Source organism: Rattus norvegicus, chromosome 10 (assembly GCF_036323735.1).
Source record: "Rattus norvegicus strain BN/NHsdMcwi chromosome 10, GRCr8, whole genome shotgun sequence".
NCBI lineage: Eukaryota > Metazoa > Chordata > Mammalia > Rodentia > Muridae > Rattus > Rattus norvegicus.
In genome coordinates this window covers 13,484,327-13,507,422 of record NC_086028.1, presented here as the reverse complement: position 1 = coordinate 13,507,422, position 23,096 = coordinate 13,484,327, and the positions used below count along the sequence as shown (strand labels likewise).

At 48.0% G+C, this 23,096-nt stretch overlaps 2 protein-coding genes across 9 annotated transcripts in view; one reads left to right on the top strand and one right to left on the bottom strand.

Moving 5' to 3' along the window:
- LOC120095045 (uncharacterized) overlaps window positions 1-20,951 on the bottom strand; it is a 27,115-nt gene extending 6,164 nt beyond the window's left edge. Inside the window, exons 1-4 of one of the 7 annotated variants that reach the window (XR_010055535.1) lie at window positions 20,327-20,951; window positions 11,285-11,437; window positions 4,753-4,811; window positions 842-4,166 (exon numbers count right to left, since the gene is read on the bottom strand). Coding sequence is in view for 5 of the 7 variants with exons in the window: in XM_063270084.1 (XP_063126154.1) it covers window positions 6,266-7,591 (1,326 nt within the window). In the remaining 2 variants the exon portion in view is untranslated. Of the gene's footprint in view, window positions 1-841; window positions 11,438-20,326 lie in introns of all 7 variants that reach the window. The other 6 variants (XR_010055536.1, XM_063270084.1, XM_063270085.1 and 3 more) reach the window with 6 other exon arrangements.
- On the top strand, window positions 18,678-23,096 carry Zg16b (zymogen granule protein 16B). 2 transcript variants are annotated; one of them, NM_001108823.2, is made up of 4 exons: window positions 18,678-19,617; window positions 19,965-20,070; window positions 20,180-20,285; window positions 22,383-23,096. In NM_001108823.2, the coding sequence occupies exons 2-4, from the start codon at window positions 20,016-20,018 to the stop codon at window positions 22,933-22,935; spliced, it is 714 nt and encodes a 237-aa protein (NP_001102293.2). In that variant the 5' UTR covers window positions 18,678-19,617; window positions 19,965-20,015; the 3' UTR covers window positions 22,936-23,096. The 2 variants fall into 2 exon arrangements, with proteins under 2 accessions (NP_001102293.2, XP_063125562.1); XM_063269492.1 differs by lacking the exon at window positions 18,678-19,617 and having other exon boundaries at window positions 19,964-20,070; window positions 22,383-23,091.

Below are 23,096 nucleotides of genomic sequence, written 5' to 3'. Positions count from 1 at the left end.
CAGACAGACATCAGGCTACACCAACTCACCCATTTTCCTTACCCCCCAACCCCAAGGATATTTCAATGCCCACATACAGCATGAAGAAGTTATTTAAGAGTCGTCGCCCAATTCCCTAAACTTTGGGAGGCTTAAAGTGGTTATTCTAAGGTTGTCTTTCTAGAGAATTTAGAAATGGTCATGATTTAACAAGGAGGAATTAGCTAGAATTGACTATACAGCCATAATCTCATTTGGTTAAAATCCTTGTATTTGTTACTAAGCCAGAGTTATGATCTTTCACATTGGTGCAGAATTTATTTGATACAAGTTTAGATTTTCTTTGATATGTATTTTTTTCTTAAAAATCATTTATTTATTTTATTTATATGAGTACACTGTAGTTGTCTACAGACACACCAGAAGAGGGCATCAGATTCCATTACAGATGGTTGTGAGCCACCATGTGGTTGCTGGGATTTGAACTCATGACCTCTGGAAGAGCAGTCAGTGCTCTTGACCACTGAGCCATCTCTCCAGCCCCTGATATGTATTTCTTATTGATTTAAAATTAAAATTATTATTGTTACTCTCATATATAGGCATTTTGCCTATACCACACATTTATGTGTACAAGGCTTATACCCAGCCCTTTACTTCTATTAAAAGACTAATCTGAGATGATTAAACATGTGAGTTAAGGGCCACATAGCAAATTCGTGGCTCTAAGTTTATTGTTAGAGTGCTTTCGAGATAATTTATTAAGATAGTTAACGGACAACAGTCCAGATTACTTACAGTTAGATGGTTTTCAAAAATGTCAGAAATCCGCAAAACGTGACATTTAATGCTATTTACTCACTTGCTGAGACACAGCTCATGCCGACAGCTCCCCGTTTGTGGACTCGAGAAAGCAGCTGAGCATCTCTAGGTCCAGGTGAGGTCACTGTGGTTCGGTGGCCACTGGGCAGAAATTGCCTATTTCTTCTACAGATCTGCACTGTCCTAGAGAGGACACGGTTACAGGTTAGGACAGCTTCGTTCTGCAGAGACAGAATGAGCTAATCCCGTTTACTAAGGTCTGTGAGATTCCTGGTCAGAAGGCTGAAGACTGGGGGTCTTCTATGTTTCCAACAGGGGACTGTGCCGGCAGACAGCTATTTCTTCAACCTGCCTCAGTTCCGGAAGCCGTGTTAGGCTTCCTATATTTTCAGATAATATTGGTCACACTCAGATTTTTAATAGGGTTGGAGACTGATTATAGTCTCATAGCCTACCCAGGCTGTTTAACTTTGAGAATACATATTTAATTAGATCGTTATCAAGTAGTACACAAGCTAGCCAAGGCATAACATGGATTTTAAGACTTTCTTAAGCTGGAATGGATAACTAAATGTTCTGTTTAACTGATAAAATGTTGGACTGGGTGTTAGATACATTTTATACTTTATAAATTACAGAATGGTAATAGTTTTACTAGACAAATAATTGGGAAAAATGTTTTTTTTTAATTAGACAGAAAGGGTGAAGTATGGGTTGATATCCATATGCAGGCGAGGGCTGGTACAAGTTAGGTCAAGGCCATGATTAGACAGTAAAAATGTAAGGTGGGGACTAAGTTTTAGTAAGGGGAGAGAGAAGGGAAAGTGAGAAAATCAAGACGGAGATGGAGAAGGATGACCCAGATCAGGGTGGTCTTAAATGGTCCTACGTAGTTATGTGTATTTCTTTTCTTTTCTTTTCTTTTTTTTTTGGAACTGGGGACTGAACCCGGGGCCTTGCATTTGCTAGACAAGCGCTCTACCACTGAGCTAAATCCCCCACCCCATGTGTATTTCTTAAGGGATGGATTTCTATAGGTCAATTTATCTTATCTAGGTGGGCAGTTTACATCCTTATCAATTGGTTGTGAGTTTATTGTGTGGATGTATTGTGGATTGAGAATTTATCATATAAATCTGATTGATAAATTACAGCTTATCGAGTCCTGATTTCACTGGGTGGTTGGGAATTTTTACCTTAACTACCAGGGGGCGGTTGTAGGGAGTGTGGGCAGAGTCTGAGGCTGGGAGCCATGACAGGCCGGCCCATGCTGGACTTCTAGAGTCCTGATTTTACCAGGTAGCTGGAACCAGAGAGTTTGTGGCTAGCAGAGAGCTGCCAGGGGAGATACTAACCCGAAATAAATTATGGTTAGTTCCATATGGCCCTCCAGTGCTAGAACTAACACTAGAGACCAGTGTGGCAAGACCGCCTGGATCCATGAGTACTTGGGGTCAGCATGGAGCCACTGAGACAAAGACACCCGCCAGTGCCATGAGTCCCAACAGTGTCATTGCTAGTGTGGGGTTAAAGCTTTAGGTATTTTTTTTAAAATATTTACTGCAATACATACATACATACATACATACATACATACATACATACACACATACATACACACACACACATGCACGCACACACATCACACCCAAATCTATTGCTGACTGCCCAGGGCAGAGAGAGAGGACCTGTGGACAAGAGACCTGTCAGTCCTGGACCCTCTGCCCTTTCAGAGGAGAGGCACCCTTGACCCTCTTTGTTATGTCTGGGAGGAAATGTCTATCATTCTGGGTGCTGCGGAATCCTTTGCTCTGTTCCCATGGTCCCCGCTCCTTACATAATTCTTCTCTGTGCCTCCCCCCCTCCTGCATTCTGCTCTACCCCATTTGTTCTTTCAGAATCCAGAACTGAAGTCTGGTGAAATAATTTGCCTTTCAGAGCCCACCTTGTCTCTCATTTTCTCTTGATGTCCAAGGTCAAGTATTTTGCTAATACACTGTCTCCTCATGCCTCAGGGTAACTACTTCTCAGAAGTCAGCAGAGGACAGTGGAGTGGAGCAAATAAAAAAGCCCCAGTTTTGCCATCCAGTTTTGTTTCACGATTTGTTTTCTAAGTAGGATCTGATGTTGCCTGGCCTGGACCTGGCTTACTGTGTAGCTTCTGATGACTGATTCCAGAGCACGCCACTTTCACCTCCAGAGTGCTGAGATCACACGGACGTGCCACTAAACCTGGTTTCAATTCTGCATCCCTGCTTAGCCCATGACAATCGGCAAAGTGTCCTGCAAAAGTCAACCCCTGGGAGGTCTCCAAACGAGAGTCCTCCTTAGATAGCAGCCCCTATCCCTTCTTCAGGTTAACCTGACAGCCAGGTCTAAGAGACGCCCCCACCCCGAACCCCCACACACACCATTCAGGCTAAGTGTGTGTCTCTTCATGCATCTGGGTGAGCCTTCGAAGACCAACCTTCGTTTCCGAGTGGTAGATTCCACCCTCCTCAAAGGACTACTCCACCCCACCCCACTGCCCCAACAACAGCCTCCAGGAAGGAGCAGAAAGCAACCCAGAAAAACAGCACAGTTTTGCAGCCTGGTTTTGAATTTGTGCAAACATGGGTCCCCTTAGTCATCTCTTAGCCTGGCTTCCCTCCCAGGATGGTAGTGCCAAGGTGGGCATTTCTACTTACAATGCCCTCTCACCTGGCTCCCAGTTTATGATAGCAGGCAAGGAGGTGCTGGGGTTGGGATGGGGGTAGATGGGAGCCGAGGTTGTGGCACCCTGGTGGCTGTACCCATCCTTGTCTACACAGGGGCTTGTCAGGCACCTCCTCTGGCTGCACTGTCCATGTGATCTGGGTGGCCTCCCTCAGACACAGATCTGGTGACAAGTTGATTCTTGGACAGGTTTAGCTGAACTTCCCAGTTCCGTGTTACATAAGAGGAGGCAGCTCACGGCCAACACAGACAACCCACAGACGCTCCCTGCAGAGTCAGGCTGGAACAAGGATAAGGAAGTAGTTACAATTTACTCAAATGTTCAGAAGACCCACAAGCTGATTTCGGTCCAAAGGTCAAATTGGGCGACGGTTGGCTGAGATGAGGAACTAAGCCAGGAGCCAACGGGGCTTCCCCAGCGGTAGCCCAGGGCTGAGGGTACCGTAGATCCTCCCGGCACTTGGAATAAGTCGGTGAGCCGTGATTCTCAGGGACACGTGGGCTGTGCCTGTGGCACCGTATGTGGCTGGTTCCAGGCTTGCAAAGCAAAGACCCTCCACGATGTGGATGCTGAGGTCACTGGTGCGATGGTGCAGGAAGCTTCAGAAATGGCCATTCCCTTCAGGATGGTGGGCTGGGCACAGGGTGTGCTAGGAGGGGCGGGATTTGGGTTTCAGTACCGTACCTCGTACCTCGCCACAAAAATCACTTCTGCTGTCTTTACTTCCTCAGCAGTAAAAGAATCAGAATCAATCAACCTCCCCCACAAGGTGTTCAAGACGGTTAAATGAGTAACAGCTGTGTAAGAATTACCACAAGTTGAATGCTGGTCTCCCCGCCCCCTTCATTCAGACATCTCTGTGCTCACTGGTATGCCCACCCCCCTAACTATTTGTACACCCATCAATAGATTCATTCACTCATCCACTCATCCACGCTCTCTTCCTAATATCACCTACTCGCCTGTCAATCCATATGTCTATGCTCCCACTCTTAATCAATCTACCCAGTTATCCACCTTCCCATCTCGTGGTTTGTCCATCCACTTACCTATTCATCCATCTATCCACATACACCTCCACTTACCCACCCACCCACTGATCCCCTCATTCAACAACCACAACCCCCGAATCTGATCATTGCATCCCACCTCGTGCACATCCCCGCTCTCTTCAGCAGGATTCAACCTCCCTGTGCAGCGCCAGGAAGGCAATTCTGCCACCACGGATTTCCTACCCATTGTCCAGACCTCCTCCTTCTCTGTCAGTGTGACTGGCTCAGCAGGGGTTCCTTCACTGGAATACAGATAAACATCACAAAAAGGCCAATGGCAGCATTGGAATAAGGCTTCTTTTCAGGGCTTGTGCTCAAGCATAGGACAGGTAGGTCATGAGATACAGTCTAGGATGCTCTCCCAGGAAGCTATGAATGTCTGTCAAGTGGCTTGTGCTGTTGTTTGTGGCATAGCTTGAAACTTGGCATTAGAACAGTGCACAGCAGGTGAGTCTGCTCCTGCACACAGTCTGTTTGTCTGTCTGTGCTCCTGCTCACAGTCTGTCTGTGCTCCTCCTCACAGTCTGTCTGTGCTCCTCCTCACAGTCTGTCTGTGCTCCTGCTCACAGTCTGTCTGTGCTCCTGCTCACTGTCTGTCTGTGCTCCTCCTCACAGTCTGTCTGTGCTCCTGCTCACAGTCTGTCTGTGCTCCTCCTCACAGTCTGTGCTCCTCCTCACAGTCTGTCTGTGCTCCTCCTCACAGTCTGTCTGTGCTCCTGCTCACAGTCTGTCTGTGCTCCTCCTCACAGTCTGTGCTCCTCCTCACAGTCTGTCTGTGCTCCTGCTCACAGTCTGTCTGTGCTCCTGCTCACAGTCTGTCTGTGCTCCTGCTCACAGTCTGCCTGTGCTCCTGCTCACAGTCTGTCTGTGCTCCTGCTCACAGTCTGTCTGTGCTCCTGCTCACAGTCTGTCTGTGCTCCTGCTCACTGTCTGTCTGTGCTCCTGCTCACAGTCTGTCTGTGCTCCTGCTCACTGTCTGTGCTCCTCCTCACTATCTGTCTGTGCTCCTCCTCACAGTCTGTGCTCCTCCTCATAGTCTGTGCTCCTCCTCACAGTCTGTCTGTGCTCCTGCTCACTGTCTGTCTGTGCTCCTCCTCACAGTCTGTGCTCCTCCTTATAGTCTGTGCTCCTCCTCACAGTCTGTCTGTGCTCCTGCTCACTGTCTGTCTGTGCTCCTGCTCACAGTCTGTCTGTGCTCCTGCTCACAGTCTGTCTGTGCTCCTGCTCACAGTCTGTCTGTGCTCCTGCTCACGATCTGTCTGTGCTCCTGCTCACTGTCTGCTCCTGCACAGTCTGCCTGTCTTGCTGTGGGTGATCTAACATCTTTACTATTGATTGGCATTTGACGGCTGACCAGGAAGCCAGGTGGCAGCCACAGCCACACATTCTGAGCACAAGGATGTAGGAATGCCCCTTTGCAGGCTTTGGAGGAAGCAGGTGGCATGAACAGTGCCAGCTTATGATGCAGAGCCTGCTTCCTCATTAAGGATGGGAAACGTGCTTGGTGAGTCCGGCCTTCTGGTCCCCATCCCAGCCACAAGGGACACAGGTGTGTCAAGTTTCACCAGCGCTATAGCTTGTACTGTGATCCCAGCAGTCAGGAGGCTGAGGCAGGAGGATTGTCTTGTATACAAGGTTGGCCTGGTCTATTAAGGAAGAATCTGACTGAAAACAAAATGGCTGTTAGGTTGACGGCTCAGGCGATGAAGCCCTTGCCTTGCATGCACAAGGACCTGAGATCCAGCCCCAGAAGGCAGGTTTCAAAAAACAACAAAACGAACAAATGAAACCCAGATGTGGTGGCTTGGGCTAAAACTCCCAGCTCTGCAAAGGCAGAGGCAGGAGGAACCTGGCCAGCCTTTAACTGGCAGGTTCCGAGCCAACAAGAAACAGTTCCAAAGAGTAAGACAGTTAGTTCCCAACAACGTCCTCTGGCTACTACATGCCTGCCTGCACACCCACATGAACACACCCACATACACACACAAACACACACATACACACAGACACACACATCCACATGTACACACACATACACACATATACATACATATACACAGGCACATACACATGCACACATGCACACACACATACAAACATGCACACACACATATACACATGCACAGACAGGTAAATGTGCACACACACATACACACACATACACACAGGCACACACATGCACACATGTGCACACACACATACAAACATGCATGAACACACACACAGGCACACATGCATGCACACATGCACACACACATACAAACATGCACACACACATATACACATGCACAGACAGGTAAATGTGCACACACACAAGCACACATGTGCACACACACATACAAACATGCATGCACATACACACACATACACACAGGCACACATGCATGCACACATGCACACACACACATACAAACATGCACACCCACATATACACACGCACAGACAGGTAAATGTGCACACACACATACACACACACATGCACACATGTGCACACACACATACAAACACACACATACAAACATGCACACCCACATATACACACGCACAGACAGGTAAATGTGCACACACACATACACACACACATGCACACATGTGCACACACACATACAAACATGCACACATATACACACACATACACACAGGCACACATGCATGCACACATGCACACACACATACACACATGCACACACAGGTACACACACACATACAAACGTGCAGACACACATGCACACACATACACACAGGCACACACATGCACACATGTGCACACACACATACAAACATGCATGCACATACACATACACAGGCACACATGCATGCACACATGCACACACATACAAACATGCACACACACATATACACATGCACAGACAGGTAAATGTGCACACACACATACACACAGGCACACACACATGCACACATGTGCACACACACATACAAACATGCACACATATACACACATACACACATACACACAGGCACACATGCACACATGCACACACATACAAACATGCACACACATACACACATGCAAACACAGGTACACACACACATACAAACGTGCACACACACATACAAACACACACACACTCACCAGTGACTATGTGGCTAATGGATCTTATTTGTGTTTGTATTTATTGATTTATTCTTGAGACAGTGTCACACTCCTTAGCCTAGTCTGACCTTGAACTTGTGGTAATCCTCCTGTTGCAGCCTGCAGGAATGAAGCATCACTTCCTGTTGAATCTGTGTTCACTTATGCATGTATTTCTCTATCAGCTTGTTTATTTTTGATGACGTAGGGTCCCGTCTGTCTCAGGCTGACCTTGAACTTGTTATGTAGCCCAGGTTGATCCTCTTGCCTCTTTCCTTCCAAATGCTAGGATTGCAGGGGTTTATAACCATGGACTCCAGCGACACAATTAATTAGCGCATGGTAATTATGCTCGTGTTTATGATCAGATTTGACAGATGTCGTGTTAGAAGTTGAGCCCGAGGCTTCTTGCATGGTAGGCAAGCACTCTGCCTACTGAATTACAGTTCCGGCCCTTGACTTTCCAGAAAACTCTATTTCAATTCCCTTTTGCTCACTGCCAAAATGTCTTTCTACTTTTCTAACCGTTTCTTTTTGTTATATGCTTGCTTGCTTATTTATTTGTTTATTTGTTTGTCTATCTATTTATTTATGAGACAGAGTCTCTCTATGTATTTCTGACTGTCCTGAAACTCGCTGTTTAGATCAGGTTAGCCTCAAACTCACAAAGATCTACCTGCCTCTGCCTTCTGAGAGCTGGGGTTAAAGGGGTGTGGCACCACTGCCCAACTGTTATGTGTATATGGTGGTTGAATATGCTTGGCACAGGGGGTGGCACTACTAGGGCCTTGTTGGAGTAGGTGTGACCTTGTTGAAGGAAGTGTGTCACTGTGGGAGTGGGCTTTGAGACCCTTCTCCTAACTGCCTGGGAGACAATCTTCTGGTAGCCTTCAGATCAAAATGTAGAACTCTCAGCTCCTTCTGCACCATGCCTGCCTGAACATTCCCATGCTTTCTGCCATGATGGTAATGAACTGAACCTCAGAATCTGTAAGCCAGCCCCAATTAAATGTTGTCCTTTATAAGGGTTGCCTTGGTCATAGTATCTCTTCACAGCAATAAAACCCAAGCTAAAATGTTGTGGTTTGCCCTGAAGTTATCTGTATTTTGATGCTAATTCCACTGCCCCAAGGACAGCGGCCCAGTCACATACTCAGGAATCAGGTGACTTCACCAGAACCTCCCCATTGAATTTGTAAAGTACAGGTGAGGGCGGGAGAGAAGTTTGAAGGAAGAGGAGGAGACTAGAACAGAGAAAGGAGAGACAGGAGGAAGAGAGAGGAGAGAAGCCATGGCAGGTGATGTTAAGATTCTGTTCTGTGTATTTATAGGTTGTTATTAATGTTCCTAGGGATGGATGGTACTGGACTTTGTATGATTAAGTGGGCAATTATATCTTATCAATTGGGTCAAAGATTATTGAATTGTGTGTTCTTTTATGTGAAGGTTTGAGTGTAGGAAAGTGTGCGGCTGGGATTGTTTCTGCCAAGATATCTAGCAGATATCTTGGGGCACCGTGGTGTGGACCTAGCGGGGAAAAAATACCAACAATATACTATTTTATTTTTATATTTTTACAACAACACTAAAAGTGTGCATTTTTATGTGTGTGCACATTGTGTGCATGTGTGCAGGGCAGGTTGACCTTGGGTGTGTTTCTCACTCACTGTTCACATTACTTTTCGAGAAAGAATCTCTCACTGACTCCAGAACGCTCTGATTTGGCTAGATTGGTTAACCGGCAAGCTCTAAGGGTCTGTGAGTCTCTGCCTTCCAGCTCTGGGATTACAGGTGCATGCCTTAAAGACACGTGTGCATGTTTTGTGGCATTATGTTCAAGGGTGGTAATTTCTATTTTGAATTTTTAAAGGCGAGACTCTCAGAGGAAGGCAGACCAATCACCACAGCAGCCCACCTCTCTCTGATACCCCCGTGAGAGCAATGGGCAGGGCAAGCAGAACCCGGAAGGGAGAGATCTTCTTTTGTTTCCCTTTTTTAGTATTTTTAAATTACTTATTTATCTGTCACGTGTGTGCCTGTGTGTGCTTGCTCACGAGTGTCCCAGGGTGCGTGTTCGAAAGTCAGAGGAAAAGCTCTGGGAGCTGATGCTTCTTCTAATATGTAGGTCCAGGGGACCTATCAGGCTTGGTGGCAAATGCTTTTACCAGCTGAGCCATCTTGATGGCCCGGGGCCCCTCATTTGTTCACATTGCACACTGCCCTTAGACTTCTCTTCATCTTCTTCTCCAAGACAGGGGTTTCCTATTAAAACAGACACAAAAAATCAGACATCTGTGCAGAGGCTTGTGAAAGAAGCCATCCTGATGGACAACACACGCACTGCACCAGAAAGTGGCTCCCCTGTCCTCATTAGTGGTCCAGGCTGTCATCTCCATCTGAAAGGACCCTGGGGCTCTTGTGCAGAGCACTTAGCAGATGGGAACTTGTTGGATGACGCTGGTCACGGTCTTCCTTTCACTTCTGTCTCTCGTGCTGTCTGACAGCGACCAGAGTGACTTAGGGGAGAAAAGGCTTTTTGACGTCTAACCTCAATTAATGTTTGGAGAGGCATGTCTCTCAGGTGATTCTAGATGGGTCAAGTTGACAGTTAAGGCGAACTGTCACAGTCACTGCCATGATGCTCGGCTCAAGCCTGTGGGACTAAGCAACCAAGAACTGTGAGCTCCCAAACTGAGAGCCAGACAAAGCTGTCCCTGAGGAAATTCTCTCAAAAGCTTGTTTATTTGTCTGTCTGTCTGTTACACTCAGAGATCCACCTGCATCTGCCTCCCAAGTCCACCACCACCACCTGGTCTCTCATGTGATTTTTTCCCCATTAATTAATTTAATTATTCACCTAACATCCCAATTGGTTTTTAAAGATTTGCTTAAAAGTACTTTTTTATTTTAAATTATGTATATGAGCCTGTGGTGATGGCTGGGTGCTGTGTTTGATTAATTTATGTCTATGAACATCTCTGGGCGTGAGTGTGGCCTGAGTCACACCCACGACTGTAGGTCAGAGTGAGAGTTGGTGCTCTCTTCCCACGTGGGTCCCAGGGATGAAACTCAGATTGTTCAGGCTTTGTAGCAAACACCTTTTCCTGCTGAGGCACTTTGCTGGCCCGTCCATCCCTCAGGTCTTTCAGTCACAGCTACGGGAAAGTGACTAATGAAGCCCCAATAAAAAAGAGTAACAACACCAATTTTAGCAAGGATGGCGAGTGTCTGGGAAGAGCTTCCTTCTGAGGGAAAGACCGGAGGTACTGCCACTTACAGAGTTGGTTGGTGCTTCCTTTCTTCCCTTTGTTTTGGGGCTAGGGTGGGAGTTGAGACAGGGTCTCATGTGGCCAGGCTGGCCTTGAAATTGTCATGTAGTTGAGGTTGACCTATAACCTCCACCTTCAAAGTGCTGGGACCACAGATGTGCATCATCATACTCCGATGGTTTTAAACATTTTCACTTCCATTAGGAGGCGTTAATTCCACTTCAGAAAGAATATAAACCTCCTTCCCCCCCCCAGACTTTACTGCCCCCAACAAATAGCACAAATGCCCACCACCTGATAAATGAATTTAAAAAATGGGTTATAAATTAAGAAAAAAAAAGACAAAGATTACCTAGGACACGTCACCTCAATAAACAACTTGATGAGATCTAAAATCACAGGGGGATGGGAGACAAGCTCCAGAGACGGTCTTCATCGTGTTAGTAGATACTGGGAATCTTGCCCACTGTGGGTGGTGCCATTCTCTGCACAGCGGGCTTCCTGACTGTAAAATAAAGACAGGGCACTGAGAAGCAGGTTGTATTCATGGTTCTCTGCATCCTTGTTATGAATGGAATCTGACCAGTGGTTTCAAACCTTGACCTCCCCATAACAGACTGTACCTTGGTCTGTGAGTTAAAATAAACCATTTCCTCCTTCAGTGGCTTCTGTAGAGCGTTTTGTCACAGCAGCTGGACAGTTAGTTAGGACACAAGTGAACTACAACACAGAAGACTCTCAGAAACATAGTATCAGATGAAGGAATACAAGTCTGCCTCCTGGCGATTTCTTTCACACGAATCTTAGAGATGGCAAAACTAGTCAGTGGTGGGAGCTGTCTGGCATTCTTCTGGGGCACACTGAATGTCTTGGAGGTAGCTTTCCTACTTTAAGTTACAGCAGAGGACATGGGAGTGTGCACATTTACTCAAAGTCTTCTGACCGCACTGTCAACATAACTACGTTTGTTGTTGCTTTTTGTTTCTTTTTGGCAGGATCTCACTCTATAGCCCAGGTTAGTCTTGAGCTCAGATGCTCCCCCTTTGGCCCACTGAATGCTGGGAAAACATCTGTATTCACCACACCTGGCTCACACAGGCTTTTTATTGCTGAGTTATGACCTCAATAAGGTCGGTTAAGCCTGAACAGGAAAGTGCAACTGAGTAACGAAGTTTAGATGATTAAGCCCCAGAAAGCTAGACAAAGAAAGCTAGGAAGCAAACTGCACCAATGGCTGTGTGCATCTTGCAAGGAGGCGGAAGATATCCCTGTGTAAAGGTCAGACAGATAAGAAAGCAAACACGCATAAAATAAAAAATACCTCATTAGGAGACACGAGATGAAGTATTGAGGCTGGCTATTATGTTCCATGTGGAATAACAAAAAGTTCCAGAACCCACTGAAAGCAATGACTGCACAGGACTGCAGTGTATACTTGAACCTGGTTTAAATGATCTGGGCCCGGTGTTTCACACCCATGATCCCAGTACTGAGGCAGAAGGATTGCCATGAGTTTCATGCTACCCTGGCTACATAGTGATGCTATTTCAAAAAAGAATAAGCAATAAAAATGAATTAAAGAGGGGCGGGAGCTATGGCTCGGTGGCCAAGAACACTTGTTGCTCTTGCAGAAGACTGGGTTGCGCTCCCAGCACCCAACCATCTGTAACTCTAGTTTCAGTGGATCAGCTTCCCTCTTCTGACAACCGAGAGCACCGGTCACACACAAAATGTATGTGAAACATTCCTACACGTTAAGATTAAAAAATGAAAAATATTTTAAATTAATTATACACAAAATAAAATTGGTTAAATGGTATTTTTTTCTTAAATAATGAATTTACTGGTATGTTTACTATAATAAATTCATATTTGCTAAACTCTCACAATATATAAATGGGTTTGGATGATCCCAGAGTGACTGGAACCAGGGTCAAAGAGTCTATGGGGATTACAGACTCTTGGCTCTTAGGTTTGGAGCCCCAGCAAACAGACCCTGCTCTGACACCCCACTAGGTCCTCTGGGAATCTAATGAGCAGGATGGGAGAAGAGTTGGGCAGGGTGAGGAGCCCCAGCTATACTCCTCAGAGTCATATTTTAGCGAAACTTAATCCTACCGCGGTTCTGTGCCTGCCTCTGTCATAGCCGGGTCCTCCAGGCCAGGGATTCTAGTCCTTAGCTTAACGAATTTCAAAGGCGGTCTAGTGTGTAGCCGCATCTCTGCCTTTCTCCACTAGAGGGCAGCAACACTCCACAGGATCATGGCCTTAACTAGCTCTACATGGTTGGTCCCAGAACAAAGGCCCATGCCCTGGGTAATATTCAGTTCCCTGGACAAATTCAAGCTCAGACTCAGAGCCTCCTAGAGGCCACTCAACTCACACAGGCCCTCCCTTGCAGGAGCTGTCTCTTCCTTAGAGGGTGCAGAAAGTGTTCTTAGCTCACCTGCAGTTCTTGGGAACCTCCAGGGCCAGCTCTCTGCATCCCTTCCTGGACAACAGTCCTTGGAAACAGCAGAGCCCCTTCATGGGGACAGTGGCCCATGCAGCCAGTGGAGACTAGGAGGCTGCTGGGTTCTGGTCCCCTCGTTATTGGGAGGGGGAAAGGCCATGTTGAAAGAAGGTGTTTGTTCAGCCTGGTTCTCAGGTCTGTATGGAGGACCTAAGCCCGCACCTCCCCTCTGAGCAGATTGCTTGCTCACGCGTTCAGTGAAGTAAATGTCTACCCTTTGTTCTCAGCTCTGTGATGGACAAATAATGTTGTCTCCCTGCTTGATCCACCTAAATCCCTAGACCAGCTTTCTGGAGTCCCAACCCTCCTCTTCTTCCCAGGAAGCTGCCTTGGACAAACAGCCAAGGGCTTACAGTGGCAGTAAACCTGAAGGTGAGGCTTCCTGTCCCAGCCCAAGTCACCAGACCTCGGTGCTTTTTCTTGGTTTCCTTTCCTGGGCTGCGTTTCTGTGGAACGATTTCCCACCCCATGCATCACAGTATCCCACAAAGAGTCTAGACGCTGACCGAACTGAGCCACGGTGACTGCTATCAGGGCCTAAATAAAGCACTTGGCATCTCAGCTGTAAGTAGGTACCAGAGCTTCCTGGAGGGCTAAGGCTGTGTTGGGAACCCTGACCAGTGAGCGGGGGCTGGCAGGAGTAGTTCTGGGAAGTGGGGAACGGGCATGCAGCAGACTACAGCCCAGCAGAAAGGACAGGGTTGTGCCCTTCATACATAGTCTCCAAAGGCAGCCATCCACAGACCTGCCTTTGACCCATCCCTCTTGGTGAGATCATCACAGACAGGAAGTGTGCCTGTGACTCTGCACATCTTGGGAGCTTGGGACAAACATGGGTCCCTGGACCAAGTGTGACCCCATCTCTATTTCTTTAGCTCTGAATTCTTCCTATGCCATGGCCAGGGTTCTCAACAACAGACGGCTTTGACAGGTGGCACAAAAGAAGAGGTCCGTTTCTTCAGGGACTGTGGGTGCAATGTCCCCGATGTCCTGGATACACCCCCACATTCTTCCCAAGATGGAACCCACAAGATATATGGCCGGGTGGCACCAGGTTGTAAAGGGACAAGTCAAGGGGCCACACAGCCCAGGTAAGGAAGGAGCAGAGACCTAGCCTGGTGCAGGAGAAGGGAACAGAGGGGGAAAGGAAGGATGAGTCGAGCCAGCTAGAGACTGAGCCGTGGAGGATGGATGGATGGAGGGCTTTGGAATATGGGGTTTCTCCAGGTGCAGCATCAGGCATGGAGAGCCCAGTGGACTGTGACAACATGGTTGTCTTTCTCAGAGCTTAGTCAGAATGCTAGCACAGTGACATTGCGGGGGTCACAGTGTGGGCAGGTGGGTGAAGCCTTTTAAGTCTATGGGGGAAAAGGGTTCCCCAGTGTCCCCTTGTCTCAATCTGAGGCCTGGAGACCTCTGACATCCCATGTCTTCCTCAGAGCTTCCTGGAGTCTTGGCACCTCCCCCTGCATCCTGAACCCTCAGGAGCCATGCTGCTGTTGCTGACCTTGGCTCTCATGCTGGTCTCACCTGCAGTGCCCAGAGTGAATTCCCACACTTGATGTATAATCTCCCAAGCCTGACCTAGGCAAGAGAACCTCTGGGAATGACGGAGTGGCTGTGAGAACTCTCCGAATGCCATCCCTTCTGGTTCTCTGTTCGGGGCTGCAGGGCAATCAGAGGTGAAGATCAGGGGAAAACCCAGGATATCCGTGTTACGAGAATGTCGCTGTGGGTGAGCAGGGCTATGGCTTTTGGGCTTCCCTGTAGCGTGCCCTGGTTGTGCCCACCGCTTGTGGCTTATCACTGGAGTCTTTAGAACATTCTCGAATCTCACAGCCCCAACTTTACCCAGTGTTTTCTTTGCCTTTGCTTCTCCAGCCTGACCTGAGCCCACGCAGGCTGGAATGCTGAGGCTTGGGAAAAAGTGAAACTCCTCTTCAGGGAGGCGGTGGGGGAGGAGGTGGGGACTTCTGGTTGAGAAAGTATCACAGAGACTTGGAGGGCCCTCTCCAGATAGTTCTGGTGACTTTAGGGCCTCTTGGTAGTGTCAGAGACCACTGGATGAACTGAGAGATACACACCCCAGCACACAGACGCCATCTTGGGTGTCCTTCACCACTCTGGATCTTCCCTCTGCCCAAGAAAGGTCAATCAGTCCCTTAGGGCAGGCCAGACCTCAACCACCCTCCCTAGGGTTTGTTCCTAGGCTCTGCCATTCTCCTACAGCACCTTAAGCTTTTTGGGTTACTGTCGTCAAGTTTCATAAACACAAGCACGGTCATTCCCACCCCCCAGGTTAATCAAACTGTCAATAAACGGTGAATGCTCTTTAAAGGTGTCCCAGCCTGTGCAATATTTGATGTGTCCTTGTCCTTTAGAAATGCCTTATTAGGGTGCCAAGGAGACAGTTCACTGAGTAAAAAACGATTGCTGTGTAAGTGTGAGGACCTAGGTTTGGGTTCCAAGTGCCCACGTAAGAGATGGGTGCTGAGGTCCACTCTGAACCCCAGGACCACGGAGGTGGAGGCAGGGAGGTCCTCTGGATTTGCTCGCCAGACTCTAGCCCAAATAGAAAACTCTAGGTTCAGTGATCCTACCTTAAAAAATAAGGTGGGATAACTGGTCCCATGAGCTTGAACACCCAAGTTAGGATACCCAGAATCTGGGTTTTAAAAAAACCCTGAAAGGCTGTGAGTATCTGCAACCTAAGTATGTGGCAAGGCAGGCAAAAGGTTTGTAACCAACATACACACACATGCACACACACATATGCACATGCACACACACACACACACACACATACACACACATACACACACGCACATGCACACACACACACACACACACACACACAGTAATGACAACAGAAAGTATATTTTATCTGGGGGATGTGTCTAGTCATCAGTTTCCTAAGACAGGATCTCACTGTGTAACTCAGGCTGGCCTTAGGCCTAGAATTGATCCGTCCCCTCCACACGGGTGCTGGAGATGACAGGCAAGTGGCACTACACTCAGCTACTTTAAAAATAAAATGTTTGGAGCCTCGCTTGTGACCCCAGTCCTGCCCTGTAATCCCAAGAGGACCACAAATTCAAGACCACTGTGGTTACAGAGTCACTTCAGGGTCAATCTGGACAAATTGATGAAACTCCATCTCAAAATAAAAAGTGAAGAGGGTTCGAGTCTGGCCTGGGGGTTCATGCACATATTGCCAGCTTTCAAGAGGCTGAGGCAGGGGGACTTCCACCATGAAAAAGTTCAGGGACAACCTGGATTACACAGTGAGGTCCTGTTTAAAAAAACAGACAGACAGACAGATAGATCAATAGATAGATAGATGGATGGACAGACGGATGGGTGGATGGCTGGATAGATGGTTGGATAGATGGATGGATAGACAAACAGACAGATAGACAAACAGATAGCTGATAGCTCGGCTCAGACTCTACTCAGGTTTCAGAACTAACAATAAATGGAAAATGGCCTGTAAGCTAAGCAGGCCAGGGCCTTGCTGCTAAGCTTGGCGCTGAGGTTGATACCTGAGCTTATGTGATGGACAGAGAGAACTGGCTTCAGCAAGTTTTTCTCTGACCTCCATAGGCCTGCCATGGCACAAGGTGTCTCCCCATACAATAAACAAATGCCAAGTAGGTAAATAAATAACAAAATAAACTTTTGACCTATACTTTAAACAGAGACATTATGCATTACTTATCTAAAGTGTGAACTGAATTGAATATCCTTCCTTCGTTTCACTTGGAGGCCGAGTTAGTGTGCATCTTAGTGAGCAGGAGTTACAGAACCTGGGCTTCGGAACATTCTAGAAGACGTGGAGAGGGGATGCGGTCTCTCTTCTCGGTAGAACAGCTGCCACAGGACTCCAACTCCCACCTGACACACCAGGCTGAGTGGATTATTCCTCGAGGGTCTCAGAGAATGACTATCTATTTGGGTAGTAGTCCATCTCTGGCCTGCTGGCCTGTGCGGAAGATTCTTTTTTTTTTTTTAATTTATTTATTTTATTTTATTTTTTTTTAACTTGAGTATTTCTTATTTACATTTCGAGTGTTATTCCCTTTCCCGGTTTACCGGCAAACATCCCCCTAATCCCTCCCCCTCCCCTTCTTTATGGGTGTTCCCCTCCCCATCCTCCCCCCATTGCCGCCCTCCCCCCAACAATCACATTCAGTCTTAGCAGGACCCAGGGCTTCCCCTTCCGCTGGTGCTCTTACTAGGATATTCATTGCTACCTATGAGGTCAGAGTCCAGGGTCAGTCCATGTATAGTCTTTAGGTAGTGGCTTAGTCCCTGGAAGCTCTGGTTGCTTGGCATTGTTGTTCATATGGGGTCTCGAGCTCCTTCAAGCTCTTCCAGTTCTTTCTCTGATTCCTTCAATGGGGGTCCCGTTCTCAGTTCAGTGGTTTGCTGCTGGCATTCGCCTCTGTATTTGCTGTATTCTGGCTGTGTCTCTCAGGAGAGATCTACATCCGGTTCCTGTCGGCCTGCACTTCTTTGCTTCATCCATCTTGTCTAATTTGGTGGCTGTATATGTATGGACCACATGTGGGGCAGGCTCTGAATGGGTGTTCCTTCTGTGTCTGTTTTAATCTTTGCCTCTCTATTCCCTGCCAAGGGTATTCTTGTTCCCCTTTTAAAGAAGGAGTGAAGCATTCACATTTTGATCATCCGTCTTGAGTTTCATGTGTTCTAGGCATCTAGGGTAATTCAAGCATTTGGGCTAATAGCCACTTATCAATGAGTGCATACCATGTGTGTTTCTCTGTGATTGAGTTGCCTCACTCAGGATCATATTTTCCAGTTCCAACCATTTGCCTACGAATTTCATAAAGTCATTGTTTTTGATAGCTGAGTAATATTCCATTGTGTAGATGTACCACATTTTCTGTATCCATTCCTCTGTTGAAGGGCATCTGGGTTCTTTCCAGCTTCTGGCTATTATAAATAAGGCTGCGATGAACATAGTGGAGCACGTGTCTTTTTTATATGTTGGGGCATCTTGTGGGTATATGCCCAAGAGAGGTATAGCTGGATCCTCAGGCAGTTCAATGTCCAATTTTCTGAGGAACCTCCAGACTGATTTCCAGAATGGTTGTACCAGTCTGCAATCCCACCAACAATGGAGGAGTGTTCCTCTTTCTCCACATCCTCGCCAGCATTTGCTGTCACCTGAGTTTTTGATCTTAGCCATTCTCACTGGTGTGAGGTGAAATCTCAGGGTTGTTTTGATTTGTGCAGAAGATTCTTAGTGTGGTTATGGACTCATTGTCCCAGACAAGGGGTGAGAGCCCAGAGCTCGGGAACTGTGAACCGGAGAGACCATGTAAAAGACTCAAGTTGAGGACCAGTGCCCTGGCAGAGCTGGTCACCCTGGAACAACTGCCCAACCTGGGGCCAGATTTTCTGGGGACCCTAGGGAAGAGAAATGTGTCCTAGAGAGATGGGAGCAGGAAGAGTCTGTGTGTCCCAAGGCCAGGCTGACATATCAGGGCTAAAGCACTTGGTTCTCACTGTCTGATTATAAAATGGACAGCAGAGAGGTGGCCTCAGAGCTGCCTGGAAGACCAAGGCTGTGCTGAGAACTCTGGCTGCTCACTGGTGGGAGCTGCTATGAGCAGCGTTTGGAAACAGATGCTGTAAGTGAAGACTCTGGAAAGGTCTCAGATAGCAATCAATCCATAAAAGGGAGGGCGGTGGGAGGGAGGTGGGACCTATGCCTGAGCCCGTCCTTCCCAGTGAAGTCATGCGCAAGACATATCTGCTCTCCACACACACGAGCTCGTGACTCTGCACACTTCCTTTGCTTAAGACAAACTTGTCTCTTGGCTCTGGATACCCGCTTTGCCAGGATTTATGGAGGCCGCCAAGTGTGACCACAAGCCTCCCTGTTTCCGCAGTAAAACCATCCTGTGACCCGGTGGGATTCAACAGGGTACTCCCTGCATTTGCAGAGGACGGCACAGGCTGTGGGTTTTTGTTCAAAGGCAGTGGAGAAGAACACAAATAGTGTCCAGCATGTCCTGGAAGTAAGCCCCACATTCTTGCAGGAAAGTTTGTCAAGAGCGGAAGTAGGGAGGCCCCACGGTGGCATTGGCCCAGTGACATCAGGGTATAAAGGGACAAGAAAAAGGGGCTAGGAGCACACAGCCCAGGTAAGGAAGGAGCAGAGACCTAGCCTGGTGCAGGAGAAGGGAACAGAGGGGGAAAGGAAGGATGAGTCGAGCCAGCTAGAGACTGAGCCGTGGAGGATGGATGGATGGAGGGCTTTGGAATATGGGGTTTCTCCAGGTGCAGCATCAGGCATGGAGAGCCCAGTGAACTGTGACAACATGGTTGTCTTTCTCAGAGCTTAGTCAGAATGCTAGCACAGTGACATTACGGGGCCACAGAGTGGGCATGTGGGTGAAGCCTTTTAAGTCTATGGGGGAAAAGGGTTCCCCAGTGTCCCCTTGTCTCAATCTGAGGCCTGGAGACCTCTGACATCCCATGTCTTCCTCAGAGCTTCCTGGAGTCTTGGCACCTCCCCCAGCGTCCAGAACCCTCAGGAGCCATGCTGCTGTTGCTGACCTTGGCTCTCCTTGCTGGTCTCACCTGCAGTGCCCAGAGTGAGTACCTGAGCCTCTTTTGTGGCCTTCACCTCCAGTGTCCTGTCCTAAGTATAAGGACCTCTGGGGAAGGAGTGGTCCTTAACACTTCTAATGCCTCACTTTTCAGATGTCCAGGGCAAAAATGATGCCAAATATTTCTACGTTAAAGGTGAAGATGTGGGGGATCTCAAGGGGATCCGGATCTTCCTAAGTCTTCTAAACTTCATTAAGGGGTGAGTAGGGCTTCCTTGTAGGAATGACAGGGTGTACTCACCTCTCATTGGAGCCTTTAGAAGATTTCCTGGCTTCACACCCCATATATTACCAGTATCTTCTTGGCTGCCTGCTTCTCTAGCTTGACCTGAGTGAGACTCCTAATGGCTGGAATGCCCAGGCTTGGATGACAGTGGACAGTCCTTAGGGACCTCCAACCTTCTTGTTCAGAAAGGATCATAGAGGCTTGAAGGGTTCCTCTTCCAGCGGGTTCTGGTGGCTTTAGTGCCTCTTGGTGGTGACAGAAACTGCTTACATGTCTGAGGGGCAGCCCTGTCTTCACAGGACATACAATGTGAGTGCTCTCTGCACTCTGCGCCTTTGCTCTGCGGCAGAAAGGCAGCCGTTCCCTTGGGACAGGCCAGGTCTTGACTCTCCTCCCCAGTGTCTGACTGGAGATCTGGGGTTCTCCCAGAGTGTGGCTAAGGCCTTGTGTTACTGTTGCCAGGTAACTGTTGGTAAATGCAAACACAGTGCCCCAAGAATAATAGAATCCCAGAGGAACACTGAAGATTCTTTTAGTGTGCCCCCTGTGCAATATTGTGATTATCTTAATCCTTAAAAAATTAGATGTTGGGTGAGTGGGGAGAGGGCTCGTGGATAAAGTCTTTGCTGTGCAACTATGAGGCCCTAAGTTCAGATCCCTGGAACCCATGTGAAAGCTGAGAGTAGCAGCACAGGACGGTACCCCTAAACTGTGGGAGCAGAGACGTGGGGAGCCTTCACGGCCCGCTGACCTGAGTCTTACCCAAAAGGCGATTCTAGCTTCCCTTGGAGGCTCTGCCTAAAACCATGAGGGGTGTGCCTGGGGAAGTGGCAGGGAAAGTGAGAAAGAGCATTGGCTCTGCAAACACGAAGACCTGGGTTCAGATTTCCAGAAGCCATATTAGAGGAAAAGGAGCCTGGGGGGATGGAGGTGGCTGTTAGGTGAGCACTGGGGTGGGGGGTACAGGGAGCTCCCAGGAGTCCTGGCCAGCCAGTCCAACTGTAACACTGAGCTCCCACTCAGTGAGAAACCCTGTCTCCCCACACTAAGGCAGGTAGTCATGGACGAAGACACTAGGTGCCCAACTCGAGCCTCTACATGCTCACACATGCATCATAGATAGGCACACAGACACATGCGGAACACACACACACACACACACACACACACACACACACACACACATACACACACACAGACAGGGGGAGAGTGATCAAGGAAAACACATACATACAAGGGCAAGCACACATGCATGCATCATCTACAGACACAGGTCATCTTGACAACAGGGATACACATTTATTATTTTATGTTACGGGTGGCTGAACTTACCACCTTCTACCTCCACTAAGGACTTGGCACATGTGGTCCTACATGGATAAACATACACAAATACATGCACATACATGTGCACAAAATCAACAATAAATCAACAGCAAAAATGACCAAACAAACCATGTAACAGGAGTGTAGTGTACTGAAAATTACTCATGGCTATCTGAAATTCTAATTGTACTGGACATCCTTCTTGCATTCTATCTGGAGGCTGATTTGATAGGCATCTTACCTTGTAAGGAAAGAAAGAAGTTGGCACTAGGAACAGTCCAGAAGATTTGGGGTGGTCATGTCACTTCTTAGCTCAGTAGAACATCTTCATGGCTCCCCTAGTCCCCCCTGTTCCTCCCTCCCTGACTACACAAGCAGACAAGAGCCTGTCTCTCTGGTCTTTGCTCATAAGATCCATCTCATGTGTACTGATCTTTGCAGTGTGGCTCCTGCCTCACTTGGGGTGGATAAAGTAGAGGGCTCCAGAGGGGAAGCTATGAGTTGGGCAGAGCCTGGCAAACCTTCCAGCTCATGGTGGGTGCAGTAGCAGACATAGCTGCCCTGGTGCAGATGCCTGACCTGGGCCAGACCTGTGAGGAGGGCTGTGTCTGTGAGAAGGATCCAGGCTGGCACGTGAGAGCTGGGCACTTCTGGAGACTGAGCTGTAGACCAGAAAGCAGAGTAGGATGCAGATGTGAGAAAGAACGGGTGTCCCTGAGGTTACGCTGACTCGATCTCTCTCCAGCATCCAGCTGCGGTTTGGTAATGACTGGAGTGACGTGTACGGATCCCGGTCACTAAAATATAAAGAGTTCCTTCTGGAGGATGGAGAGCACGTGACACAGGTGAGCGGCACCAGAAAGCTCTGCCTGACTTCCCTGAGCTTCACTACTAACAAGGAGCGAGCGCTCACCTTTGGTGTTAGAACAGGCCGCTCCTTTGATGACAGTGGTGGTTCTGACAAGCATCTAGTGACTGTCAATGGTACACACACACCAGGCCTCTGCATCACAGGGATGGGCTTCAAATGGGAAGTTAATACAAAGGACTTGAAGGCCACCGAGCCTCCGAGAGAGCCAGTGGGTAGCTCTGAGGCTTCCGACAAGAAGGAAGATGAAGGCAGAGACAATGATGATGTTGATGACGAAGACAATAACAAAGATGGTGATGATGGTGATGATGGTGATGATGGTGATGATGGTGATGATGGTGAGGATGGTGAGGATGGTGAGGATGGTGAGGATGGTGAGGATGATGATGGTGGTGATGACAACGACGGTGATGAGGAAGAAGAGTAGCATGTTCAGAGCTCAGCCCTGCATCCCCGCATTCCACCACCTCCTCTCAGCCAAGCTTACCCACTCACAGGGACCAATAGACCAGGTGACCCTGGGCTGAAGTAGGCAAAGTCCAAATGCCCTTTATCTCTCTGTTCAATAAAGTATGTGCATCTATGTGA

Excerpts from the sequence above, each read along its gene's own strand:
- Zg16b (NM_001108823.2), top strand. The coding sequence starts at position 20,016 with ATGCTGCTGTTGCTGACCTTGGCTCTCCTTGCTGGTCTCACCTGCAGT. Across the intron at positions 20,071-20,179 it reads TCTCACCTGCAGTGCCCAGA|ATGTCCAGGGCAAAAATGAT; the intron begins GTGAGTACCTGA and ends CTCACTTTTCAG. Across the intron at positions 20,286-22,382 it reads CTTCTAAACTTCATTAAGGG|CATCCAGCTGCGGTTTGGTA; the intron begins GTGAGTAGGGCT and ends ATCTCTCTCCAG.